Genomic DNA, 14,769 nt, shown 5'->3' on the forward strand with positions numbered 1-14,769 from the left:
ATTAAATAATATAAAGGAAGGCACAACAAACAAACAAATCCGTTTTAGCAACATTATGTTTATTCACAAATTATTATTACAACACGTGTTCGATGTATTTACATATTTAATAAATTAAATTTACATTTATACAAGAAGGGGAGATACTTAAAAAGATAAATAACAGCTGAATATCCAAGTTTACCTCCGTTAGCAATTTCTTTATTCTGATTATGAAATGATAAAAAAGTAATAACAAATTTACTTACATTCACTTCTTTGTAATACGTCTCAAATTGGGGTTTTTAAAATCTTTTTTCTTCGTCGGAGATATTTTGTAAACCATATACAACTGATAATTATGTATTGATATATCTGAATAATTATAGTAAACGGTTGCATAAAGTTTGTAAACCTGGTATATTATTAACAAACAAAGTTATTTGTATTTTATTTATACTCTTAAACTGAGTAGCTTCAAATAAATGCAATAATTGTTATGTCCACAACATGAGGTTTCAATCTGATTTGAAAAGTGTCTACTAAACAATACAATAGAAAATTAATTCTAATGCTAAAAACTTATACAGTCCAAGATATATAATATAATGCATTTGATAGTCCGTTCGAACGGAACAATTTCTAATGCCTACAACAGCTATGAAACAAGCTATTTACAAAAACAGTTAGAAACTTTAAGCTTGGAATTTGACAGTGAGGAAAGTAAAATAGAATAAATTACAAAATCTTAATATATTAATGTTTTGTAAGCGTTGATAAAAATTAATATATGCCTTTAATCACATACGGTTAGTTAATAAATTCAATATATTATTTTTTGAAACCTGTATTAAAATGTAATTATTAAACAATACTGGTATTAATCGACCACAACATATAATGTATATGATTATTTAAATGATTTTCAGTATTCCAAAATGATGTCTTAGCACTTTCGATCTACTATCTAGATTTTCGACCTGATTTAACGTCTCAAAAGGTTCCACTTTATATATTTTTCAAAAGCACATTCGCATATAATATGACAGCTTTTTATGATGTAACCATAACAACTTTCGATACAAAAATAAAATTCTAAATTAAGTATAAATAATTCTAATACATATGTTTATAAAATGACTAGAGAGACAATTATATATTAGTAAATTTTTGAATCTGTTGGAAACAAAAGCGTATTACTTTAATGCCCTTTAATTTACAAATAAAACAGATCAAATGTATCAATAACAAACATTTAACAATTTTAAAATGAATTAAAAATTATTTAAAAGCGAATTTATAAACGTTAAAAGTTTTTGAATCTTTGATAACCAAGGACATATGGCATGAATGAATCTTATAGATCATTTATAAAGAAGATCTCTAAATTCCTAAAACAGCTATAAAATAAGCTATGTACAATGACTTTTAAAAACCTTAAGTTTAATATTTTACAATCATTAAAGTAACAATCAACTAACGAAAGTGTTGAAGGTTGATGATATTATTTGATAAAAAAACTAAATGTATACAATTTATCACATACTATTCAAAAAATGATGTATTAGTTTTTGATACGCATAGTTTTACTGATATGTATTGATGACATATTTAATAGTCTTTCAGATCCTTGATAATGTTTTAATATTAGTTTTAGAGTGTGTTGGTGTTTAAGTCAATTTCATTCATTGACAAAAATCTGGATTTCTATAAATTTCGATTTTCTGCATTTAAGAACTAAAAATCAACTAAATATTTAATTTTTGTATAAAATATTTTTAAATGAAATTTAGTCCTATATTTTACGCGTTTTAGGACGTTTAAATAAAAACCTTCTAGTTAATTGGTATTTAGAATAAATATAGTCTAATCTTCGTTTATCTTTATTAATAAACAGTTGACAAAGTACATATATATATATATCAAAGTGTTAAATTAATAATATTATCTAGCTAAAACATATTTAAGGCGTTTTGTTTTCTGATAGCATAAATTTACTTCATCTCTAAATAAAAAAATGTCTGGCAGTATTTTATACTATATTGCTTTTTAAAGTATGTGATTTGTAGTTTATTCTTGAATTTCATGTTTTTTTCGGAGCTACGCAATTTTTTATTTGTTTGAACTAAATTTTGGTCCTCTTAATGCCAAATGGCTTAAATAAAAATTATAGAAAATTTAGGAACATTAACGGTTCATTATTGTTTAGATTGTACAAGTTATTTACAGTTTATAAAACACAGGTCGACAAGAGCAATGTCGCGTGACGATGAACATGTGCTGGGTGTCAATGAGTGAGCCTTAGTAATGGTATAGGGATAGCACGAGGATGATCCATGATGATAGCAGTAGGTAAGGCGTCTCTTTCCGATGCATTCCTGTAACAGAGTTTATTTACATTTTAGTTACTATATTAATCTGGAAAAATATAAAAATAAACTCAATGTAGAAACCACTTTTAATTGCACAATTGTGAGCACGTTTTATATCACCACATAAATAAAAAAAAAACTATTTACCATCCCATTTATGTTTTATAATGGCTTGATTTAAATCAACCCTATAATGGTTCTTGAAAAATAAAATAACATCCTAGTTGAGAAGTATATAATAAAGGTACTTTTATATCGCATAATTTAGTAAAATACCGTAAAGTACCTTACTTTTCATGAATGAGTTCTTACAATAAATTACGTATCTTTGAACAATGAAAACTAATATTAATTAACAGTTATCGTAATAGTATAAAACGATTATTTATTCATTTGAAATAAAGAAATATAGTATTATAAAGTAATAAATAAACATAAATCTTATTAAGTATACAATTTAGGTCCATTAGTTATAAGTAAGGCCTAAAAACTATTGGAATACTCATTTAGCATTGCTCTTAAATTTGAGACATTGTTATAAATACGAAATACTTCCAATTTAAACGTATTTAATTTTAGACAGAAAGTTACATCGATATGAAAAAATGAACAGAAAAAAGATATTATCCACAGCACAGATATAACTTCTGATTTTTAAAATATGCACGGAGTGAAGCAGTAAGCTAACTGATTCTTAGGAAATCGCTGATTGTAATTTTGAAATTTGTCTGAAAAATTATGAGATTTTTCAAGCCTTTGACATTATACAGAAGTTCTCAGGATAAATCAATATGTGTAGAAAATATTTTAGTTCCTAAAATCAATAATCTAATACACATTGCGATGGTAAAATAAGGAGTAATTGTTTTTTTACTATGCTTGTGAATGATCATGATTGCCAAAAAATACAGTTATAAAATGGGACGCAGTATCAAATATTATCTATTTACGCAATAAAGAGATTTTTAATAATATTGCGTTGTTCCCAAGTCCTTAGTTGTTTTTAAATATAAGGTAAAGATGTTATTGAAGTACTAAAAGTAATTAAAATTATTTATCCCCTGATTTACGAAGGCGATTTAAAATTTGTTTAATACTTTCAAGCAAGCAAAGAAGATATTGAAATACTCGTACTTGAATTACGCACATATGAAAAATACATATTTCCTGTTTATAATAATTCCCGCGTATAAAAGTGTGATAAGTTTAACAAGTAAGTAGATTGTTAAATAATATTGCAGGTAACAAGGAATGCTTAGTATATATGTTATAGAGTTGCATAAAATGTGGGAATGGTAGCAAAGAATTTGCTAGCAGGAAAGAGAGAATATATGAAAGAGCAAATTCATGTACATAAGAAAGTAAACTATACACCAGGTAAGTTTCTGAAGGTATAATAAACTTGAGAACATTGCTGTGCGGTTTAGGGGCAAGAATAAGCAAAGTGAAGTATACATGAAGGTAGAAATGCTCAATGATGTCAGTTTCATCAGGTGGAGTGCAGGAGGTTGTTATGGCAGGACCTAAATAACACAGACCGCTTATATATTTATAAAGGACAGCCATTCCATCTGGTGGAGCGGGACTATATTACTCCGCGAGCGAGAACTCTTAAATATTTTATCAGATATAAACAGCAGCGGGCTAGAATGTCTCTCTGGAGAACTCAAATTGAGTTGGCAGGTGCAGTACGGGCTTGAGCCCCACAACAAAGCAGCCTTCCTTTGTCTCTTTGTTTTCCTTCCGATAGGAACTTTCCTTGTTTGAACAAATTCCAAGAAAACAATTGTAATGCTTTGTTGTTAAGTGGTTAAATCTCACCTATTACCCATAGCAATGGCATTAAAATGTGTATTGGTGAGTTTGTTTATGAGTAAACAATAAACTATATATAACCTGTAACCGATTTTTATATTTTAATCATGTTTAACGTTAATGTACACAATAATTTCGTTAATACGATACCAAATCAAATTTATGTCCGTCTCTAAACTAACTTAACATTTTATATACAATTATTGAATTAAATTTTGCGAATTCCTATACATAAGGGATATCAATAAAGTTCTATTGCGAGCTTTATGATATGGATTTATAATTAAACTTGTACATCATGAAGATCTTTTAACTCATTTTCGAATTATTAACCCAAAAGTAAATATATTTCTTACATATATGTTGAAAATAGTATGTAACTTATGTATTCCCAATGTGATTCATAAAAATAATTGTGCTACCTCATCAATTAAAATGTTAAGATATTTCTGCATTTCTATGGACCGACTTTAACGACTTAAAAAGCCTATCTGCTAAAAATATTTCCCAGAGATTAATAAATGTATAAATGCTAGGCTCTAGCCAACGACGACGTAGCTTTGCTCATGTATAAGCGGTTATGTATCAGCGACTTGGCCAGGTTCAGTATGCCATACGTTGACTGAATATTAGTTTTCAATGTGAAGCCTAAATATCTCAAGATTTCAGTTGCTTTGCTAATCTTTTAAGTAAGGGTTGATAAAGGGAGTATAAGAGACTTCATGTAGTCAAATTTGAGGTTTTCGTTCTTATAAAGCGTAAACACATGTACGATTTATAGAAACAGGATATGAATATTATATAAATTAGTTATTAGGGTAGCCAACTATACAAAGTACCTTGGTTTTGTTTAAGTTAGTGGATGCTTCGTCAACAAATTTGACCCGGCTGAGGACTTATTTATAAATCTCTTTATTACGAACAGAACGATGTTGCGAGCTCATGTTAGGTTGTGATGATAACTCTCGATTATTATACACTGATGTGCAGAACTGTGCACGTGTGCAGTACGGTACGATGTGCATGGTGCAGAGTGGTGCAGTTACTGTACATGCGACACTGAGCCTCACAGAGGGTACCTGCTTGGGAGGACTCGGGGTGGAGGCTAGACTCCACGGGGGAGGGTATCGTTGGGGTGGAGTGCAGGAGACGCGAGTTGTTCCGCCATCCCTTGCCTGCAACCACACTCAGCCCACTCAGTCACCCACACAGCCGAAAATCTTGATTTAAGTTTCACAGTGAAAGATGTCGGTTTATTCAATAGTTTGTCTAAATTCAATACTTTTCGGTAAAATTATTTTATGCCCTCAAAAAAATTTCTAGTAAATATTAGTTAAAAAGTGTTCAAGTCAATACTACTGATTATGGTTTAGAGCTTATTAATAACTGTTCCCAATTGTTCCTTCCGTTAATATTATTAATAATTTTTATTAATTAGTAAAAAAAAAATTGTTGAGAAGGAAATTAGTCAGAGGTAAATATGCTTGAATAAAGAAAGTTTATGTAGTTTAGCTCGCTCTATTTAGAGCCATACGGGTTTATTCTGTTTGTAGTCGTATACTGTCCGTTTGTATGTTAAGTATTATAACTACTTTATGTCACTTATTTAACGTCATTTATATACTTTAATATTTACATATTTGTTCCACTTAATATGTACACAACATAAACATACTAAATAACCTTTTATAGCCTACGAGGGTGGTTTGAAAAGATTCCGACCTCAACTTGGAGATGGCATAACTATAAGCTACTGAACTTCGTTGTTCATCTGTTGTCAGTCACTCACCTCAAGTTTCATACATTTTGGACGCGGAGTTTTTATGTAACAATCGTTTGAGAGAGTTTAAAAATAATAGTGAGTAGAGTTTGAGTGAGCTGTTATTAAATATTAGTTTTTTAAAGGCAATACGCCTTTATAAATGACCGCTGAGTTAGATTCTGCAACTACCAAAGTTCGCCAAATGGTGCTAGATGAACGCACCTAATTAAAGTGAGAGAGATTGGAGATATTATAAATATGTTAAAATCACGTGTTTTATATACAATAATAAACCTTTGAACACGTTTGATCTATTTTTTAGGCATTAAAATTTAGGCATTAGAAAGCTGTCCGTGCATTGGGTGTCGCGTTTGTTCACGTAGGATCAAAAACGTGTTTAAATGAACATTTCAAACGCTGTTTTGACGCATTTTAGCCGAAATGAATCGGCGTATTGGCGCTTATTATAAACTGAAGGTGAATATGAAATACACCAAACAGAAATAAAGTCCAAACAGTCGACTGAAAAGAGGGAATCTGATCCAAAAAAGTAAAAAAAAAATTTTTTGTCTGGAATGTGTTGGCGACTTGTTCTTAGGATAGTCATATTTTTATATTAATCGATCATCTTGAAAAGGAAAAACTATTACGTTAGTATACTATGTATCACTACTTGATAAGCTGAAGGCAGAACTTGCGAAAAATTACCACATTTGCAGAAAAATAAAATCCTGTTTTACCAAAACAACGTCTCATGCCTCAGAAGTTGCCATGCCAAAATCCACGAATTACGATTTGACATTCTTGACCATCCGCCTTACTTTCCAGATATAGCCCCCAGTGATTTCTTTTTGCTCCCTCATCTTCAACCTTAGTTTCCAATTATTTTGTACGGACATGCCCAATACTATTTAGACAGGTTACAGGGATGGGGGTATCTCTCTCCTTGTAGAGTTACAAAACGAAATACGAAATAATTTATTGTATCGTTGTTAGGTGGGAAACTTTTCAGATCACCCTCGTAATTATATTTAATTTTTACTTACTCTATAAAGTGAGGCTATTTTAGAAGACCATAAAATTTTCAATTCGAAAACATATTGTTCTACTACAGTTGGAAGATTTATATTACAGCTAGTTACGATATGTGCGTTATTATTTTAATACCAATGATAAAGCCATAATCAGAAATAGCAACTTAAGTGATTAAAATTATGTTCTCTTAAAAAGTTTTGTTACTGTGATTTAAATGTTGATAACAAAAATAACATCAATGAACAGCGTTCACATAATTCAAGAAATGTAATTAAGATAAACTATTAATGCAAAATTATACAGCTTACAGTTTTAAGATGAATATATTACGTTAACGATTGCATTCATCATTTAATTTGTTAGTTACAAGAGATTCTTATTACTTTTTGTATAGTTATTTACGAATGTAACTACTCGTTTATACGGAGTAGTGTAACAAGTTAGGCCGCTCTAAGGCTTCACCACAGTAAACATTGTTGGTTGTAACTTCAAGCTATTTCGTACTATGGACTTTTTAAATACGATAAATCTCTAGATGTGGCGTATGCTTCATTAACGCATATCCATAATACTATGATGGCAACTTAGCCAATATTTTCCATCCTTTATTACACCGTATTGAATAAAAACCAAATAACTGCTTAATCAAATTATTGAAAAGGTAATTTTTCAAAAATGTTTAATAAAATTATTTCTACTCCAATTACTCTGATAACAAAAGTTAGAATAATGTCTGTTGTATGTGATTTTTTTTAATATTAAATGGCGTGCGTACAAAGTTGAACTAGTATAGAACATTGTGGGAATAATTGTATATACGGTAAATACAGTTGTTCTTATTATATTCAAGCAAAACTTTTACAGAGGCAATATTTGTGTACATCTCGAATTAGTACTTTAACCAGTAATAACTATTAACAATTTACAATAAGGCAAAATATTCATATTAGGGAAAATTTTTATTTTAGTAATTCCCAACACAGGCAAAACATTGTTTTGAAAATAATTGGGAATTCTAAATGATTATTTTCATTCTGTTTTGTATATCTCGTAGGGTCTATGGTTGCGGCCATTAACATTTTGGAAAATTAATGTTTACATGTAAGTTATACTGAATTATATCTCAAAAGATTGTTTTAGAATTCTCAATTACAACCATAGTTACATAGACAGTATTTACACAAAGCTTGGTTGAGGACGTTAGCTAGTCTTAGACAAATAAATATTCCACAATGTCGGTTTTTCGTGTTTGGACAATGTTTTGTGTCTGCTGTTTTATAATAAAATGAAACTCTGATATTTATATTAAAATTTCCAAGGAGTTTCAAGCAACATGTATTTACTCCTACTTCGTTACCTCTTAAGTTTTCAAGATTGTGGCTCTTTAAGGTTATAGGATGTAACATGCACAATTATGAGTGAATTTGTCAGTGTTTTTGAAAAGAAATTTGAATAGGCTTGATCCGTATTTTTCTTATAAGTTTTATAAATGTTTGAAAGCGTTACGAATGTATTAACATGCCAATATTGATGATTTACTGTCCCATCAATGTTGAGCAGATACGTATCTAAACAAGTAATGCATCTTCAGTTTTCTATTTATGCATTACAACCACATGTAAAGTGACAACAAACCACCCCATGTACGACCACCCCTCGTATTATGTCCGCAACGGGCTTTACTATGCTATAAAGTAACTACTCAAATACCACAGAACTCTCTACCGCAAAGTTACACGGATATTTATAAACATTGTTACCTATCCTGCCAACCAACCACTCTATGTTTTATGTCCGCGCGGACTTTTAGTATGTATTAAAGGTACTCACAATAGTACATAAATACCATACTACTACCTAGGACTAAATCAAAGGGTTATTTATGAACTCTGTTACATTTTTTCCCAACCAACTTTACTATGTATTATATCCGCAAAAGTCTATGTTATGTTCTATAGTAACTAAGTTGCTGCAAAAATCCTCTTTATTTCCTTCGTACTGGGTTTAAGGGAAATTTATGAACATTGCAATCTGTCCTACCAACCAAACGCACTATGCATTTTCTGCGTACGGGGATTTACTATGTACTAACATGTGTTAGTACATAGTTACATAGTACATAGTTAAATTTTACTAACAGTAACTACCAGTGCGACACAAATTCCCTCCAATTCATTGTGGTGTGGTTTGCGAAAATTGCTATCTTTCCTACCAAAGAACAACCTAATTTATTATGTTCGCACAGAGTTTTAGTATGTAATACAGGTACTCACAATGGTACTTAAATTCCACACAACTATCTAGGACTAAGTAAAAGGGATATTTATGAACACCTCTACATTTCATACCCTCCAACTTCATCATGTATTACGTCAGTACACAGCTATATTATGTCCTATAGTAACAAACGTTACTCCACGAATTCTTTTTAACTCCTTAGCACTAAGTTAAGGAAAAATGTATGAACATTAATGCCTTTCCTGCCAACCAACCACACTATGTATTATGTCTGCACCGGGCTTTACTATGTATTAAAGTAACTACACTGCTACAAAAAATCCTCTCCAACTCTTAAGTCCTAAATTTTAGCAAGATTTATGAGCGCTGCTACATTTCCTACCAATTCATCGCATTATATGTTATGTCCTCATGGAACTACTATTACTGATATAACTTATATGTTAACCATCTCTTAATACCGTATAAAATTCTTAACTGGTTAGATAGGTTTTTATTTAAAAACTTCATTATTTTACGTAATTCAAGGAAATAATTCAAGGAAAACAATTCTGTTAAGGTGGTTTTGTTTTATTTGAGTTGAGGAAATTTATTCTTTATTTCTTTAATTAAAATTTTATGCATCGAGTAATCGGAAAAAATTCTCTCAAGTTACGAACATTTATATACAGTTTTACCTACTACTTTCTAGCTCTGTGTTAAGGGAAGATTTATGAACATTGCAATCTGTCCTACCAACCAAACGCACTATGCATTTTCTGCGTACGGGGATTTACTATGTACTAACATGTGTTAGTACATAGTTACATAGTACATAGTTAAATTTTACTAACAGTAACTACCAGTGCGACACAAATTCCCTCCAATTCATTGTGGTGTGGTTTGCGAAAATTGCTATCTTTCCTACCAAAGAACAACCTAATTTATTATGTTCGCACAGAGTTTTAGTATGTAATACAGGTACTCACAATGGTACTTAAATTCCACACAACTATCTAGGACTAAGTAAAAGGGATATTTATGAACACCTCTACATTTCATACCCTCCAACTTCATCATGTATTACGTCAGTACACAGCTATATTATGTCCTATAGTAACAAACGTTACTCCACGAATTCTTTTTAACTCCTTAGCACTAAGTTAAGGAAAAATGTATGAACATTAATGCCTTTCCTGCCAACCAACCACACTATGTATTATGTCTGCACCGGGCTTTACTATGTATTAAAGTAACTACACTGCTACAAAAATCCTCTCCAACTCTTGTCCTAAATTTTAGCAATATTTATGAACGCTACTACCTTTCCTACCAATCCATCGCATTATATGTTATGTCCTCATGGAACTACTATTACTGATATAACTTATATGTTAACCATCTCTTAATACCGTATAAAATTCTTAACTGGTTAGATAGGTTTTTATTTAAAAACTTCATTATTTTACGTAATTCAAGGAAAGAATTCAAGGAAAACAATTCTGTTAAGGTGGTTTTGTTTTATTTGAGTTGAGGAAATTTATTCTTTATTTCTTTAATTAAAATTTTATGCATCGAGTAATCGGAAAAAATTCTCTCAAGTTACGAACATTTATATACAGTTTACCTACTACTTTCTAGCTCTGTGTTAAGGGAAGATTTATGAACATTGCTTCCTTTCCTGACAACAAACCACCCTATGTATTATGTCCACAACGGGCTTTACTATGCTATAAAGTAACTAACACTGCTACTCAAATACCAACCAACTCTCTAACTAAAAGTTACACGGATATTTATAAACATCGTTACCTATCCTGCCAACCAACCACTCTATGTTTTATGTCCGCGTGGACCTTTAGTATGTACTAAAGGTAATCACAATAGTACTTAAATACCATACTAGTATCTAGGACTAAATCAAAGGGTTATTTATGAACACTGCTACATTTTATACCAACCAACTTTACTATGTATTACATCCGTACAAGTATTTATTATTTACTATAGTAACTAACGTTGCTGCAAAAATCCTCTTTATGTCCATAACCATATCTTAATACCGTAGAAAATTCTAAGCTGGGTAGATAGGTTTTTATTTAAAAACGTCTTTATATTACGTAATTCCGTTATGTATTGAACACAATATTACTTTAATGGCTTGCATAATGAATACATTACCCAAGTAACATATATGTACATAATAATAAACCGTTACATTTTATAGATTTTAGAGTTTAATATTCTTGATTTATTTCATTATTTTGTTAATTTACATGTAATAAATAAATTTTGTCGAGAAAACGTCAATTGTAGTTTAGGTAAATGTAAAATGGTAGTTGCTTTTGTCCAACAATTTATAAAAATATTTAAATACTATAGTTTGTTTGATGCCGTAATTCCTTCGATCTCATGACTACTAAAGTTAATAAACAATTGTAAATTGAATAAATTTTATAAATTTTAATTAGTTACTATAGTGTAAAATTTAGGCCATTCTAAAACACTTGTAAAGTCACTTAGAATCTTATGGTTGGTGGATAATGCACTATAATTTCACCTTTAGAGTTTTGACCTGTATTATAATCATATCCTGTAAGTTCTGCTTTATATTCAAAAATACAATACAAAATAAATCGCCGTTCGGTTTCTCCATGTATTTTTTTAGATCTGGTTAGAATTCATAAAAAATTATTTTATATATATATATATACATAAAAAAATAAAAATTGTATATATATATTATTTACACAGAATCAATCGGCCAGTTTTCCCATGACCTGTAAATCACTATTAATACCTCTCGACTCATTTATTGAATTGAATACCACTTATATAATGTACATATCTTTATTCAATAATATCAGTCTGGGTCTGGCATATTTAAAATTGCTCAAATAGCTGTCTTGTAACTCTTGGTACTGATGTGTACGACATGAATCTTTTATCTTGAAATCTCGCAGATTTTTTCCAAAGGTTAAACTTTTATTTCAGTCTGATCTACAGTTGTAGAAAATTTAATTTAAAAATTGTTTGTTTTATAATATATACAAATATTTGAATAATTCAATTAGGATATTTTTTATTACACGTCAAACACAAAGTTGTGTTGATATCAACCACAAATAATTCGAAAACCCACGTATCATTAAACTCACGGTAATCACTATTAAGGTTTTTCTCTTAGAACAATGAAATAACTGAAGTGGCTGTAACAAACAGGATCATAATCTGAAAAACTGCATTGTCCTCGTGTATTTTAGAGGACAAGGTGGGTTTTCAAATTATATGAAAATGTTAAATTACTAACCTTATTACATCAGACATTTAAAAACATTCAGCATCGTGCATGTTGCAAAACTTTCTTAACCATTCGATGTAGTATAAAAGTTAAAATGGTAATATATTACCAAATCTTTTATGATAATCCTATAGTTAAATTAAAAAAACTTTTATTTGTACCTTTCTTTTATAAATTTAGTTTTTTTAATGAAAGATTCTCAAATTTATAAGGTCGAAAAGTACTAGATATCTGAACATTTTTCTATTTTAGAGATATACAAATTTTAAGTTATGGTTTGTAAATAATTTGCTCTATCTGTAAAAACATAGAAATAATAAGCAAAATTTTATATTTATTTGGTAGTCAGTAGTATATAATATATGCAGAACTTTCTTCCTTCTTCTAAGGGTAAAACCCCAATTTCTCACAGTACCATGATAGACCAATCGCTGATTAAAAATGATATGTTAAACGTAATCTTAACCATTTAACCAAGGCCATTAATTAATATTTAGTTTAATGATGTACAAACATGAATAATAAAACGTGTTAGAGAAATAAAATCTCAAAAACAAGCTGTAAATAATATTTAGTTCAGCCTAGCTGGTGCGAATAGCTCAATCACATTATTAGAATTCTTCTTTTTTACAAAAATAATTTGTCATAACTGGCCGCAGGTCGGTTAAAATCCTTTTAGAAGACAGACCTGATCTTCGGCGACCCTGGTTTACAATCAAGTATTGAATATTATTTATGGATTTAGAAACAAAAATTAAGATCTGAAGAATGATTTGTATGTGAGAATGAATGAGTTTTAATGCATATTTAAGTAAACAGTTCATATTAAACTAACATATAAATTTATTAATCCTTACGTAGCTATGTACGTGTAAGTTACACTTATAATATGTTCATTTACGTCATTAAGTGACCTGAATTGTTTATTAAAACACATAGAAGTCCGTTTTTATTTTCCGTTTCTTTATTTTGTTATGTAGAATTTTTTTCATTTTATAATGTAATTAGGGGATATTCTAGTAACGTGACAAATATGTGTTGGAAATAAATACTTCCTTTGTTTGGGAGAAATAATTTGGTACCTGCTGTTTGTATAAAAATTTATTCTACAAACTATTTTACTTTATATTTATTAATATTATCAAAAAACAGGCAGAAATGTTCAATAATTTATTATGAACAATTTGAAAACCTATGTCTTATTACAACTTATTTATCATATATACTCTAATATATTATGTGTTTAGACTAAATAAAATCAATGAATAAAAGGTAAAAGGTAAATATATTTACGACTGTTAAAAGGAGTATTATAAATAATCGGATAAGTTTAAAAATTATTTGTTAAACTGAAATAATATAAAAAGCCTATAAATATAAATATAACACGTGTACGTAAGTAATAAGAATCAAAGACCCACCACATATAATTGGTTCGTATATAGTTATGAAGAGAAATTTATTGAAATAGAATGACCGTAATCCTATTGCATGAATCTCTAAACATTTAGTTTATATAATAACAAGTTTACAATATAAAATACAATACAATTCACACGGGTCAAGATTTTTGAAACTTTTATTCAAGTAGATTTGGATTAATATATGTCGAAGTTTTTTGACGGATACATAAAAAATCTACAACATTTATTTAGGAAAAATTCAATACTCACTCATAAATTCTCACAACACACTTAAAAAGGAAAGGATCGGAATAATGGAAGAATGTAGTTCCGGCCGGGGCAGCTATAAAAGTCAAGGTAGGATATTACGCGGCCACAAACGGTCTCTAAAGTATCACCTTAAATATACAGAGGGCTGTAGCAGGTTCGTATATAGACAAACATAAGTTCTCGTCTTCATCTGTTTTCCTAGCAGTTTCTCCTTACATTTCTGCTATTTTATTTACAGAGTGAATAACTACTTACTATCTAGTAAGTCTGCTAATTTAAGGGAATATAAAACAGGTTTTAACTTTAAAAAATGGAGAGTACCATAAAATATACTTGTAAGTCACACAGTCAGATTTAGTTTTAATATATGATTTTTAAATTAACCTGGAAAAATATTTATAGTTTTTATATCACTAATGCACACATTTTACACCATCATCCTGTTTGCCCATTCAATATAATTAGACCAAAAGATTAAAAATTTTAACGTATGGTGGTTTTAGATACCTAACTTTTATTTCGCGAAAACTATTTAAATACGCAGCGTAATAAACTAACCCATGCCTGGGTAAAATTGTTTTTAGAAGTTTATCTCCCCAAGGTTGGTCATTTTCC

At 29.7% G+C, this 14,769-nt stretch overlaps 1 protein-coding gene across 3 annotated transcripts in view; it reads right to left on the reverse strand.

The window, feature by feature from the left end:
- Window positions 1-44: 44 nt before the first annotated feature.
- The window catches only part of LOC124354934 (lachesin-like), a 247,652-nt gene continuing 232,927 nt past the window's right edge, over window positions 45-14,769 (reverse strand). For 2 of the 3 annotated variants that reach the window (XM_046805744.1, XM_046805745.1), the window contains exons 8-9: window positions 5,246-5,341; window positions 45-2,357 (exon numbers count right to left, since the gene is read on the reverse strand). In XM_046805744.1, the coding sequence (XP_046661700.1) occupies window positions 2,281-2,357; window positions 5,246-5,341 (173 nt within the window). In that variant the 3' untranslated portion in view covers window positions 45-2,280. The remainder of the gene's footprint in view (window positions 2,358-5,245; window positions 5,342-14,769) is intronic. The other variant, XM_046805746.1, reaches the window with a different exon arrangement.

This window comes from Homalodisca vitripennis, chromosome 2 (assembly GCF_021130785.1).
Source record: "Homalodisca vitripennis isolate AUS2020 chromosome 2, UT_GWSS_2.1, whole genome shotgun sequence".
Lineage (NCBI taxonomy): Eukaryota > Metazoa > Arthropoda > Insecta > Hemiptera > Cicadellidae > Homalodisca > Homalodisca vitripennis.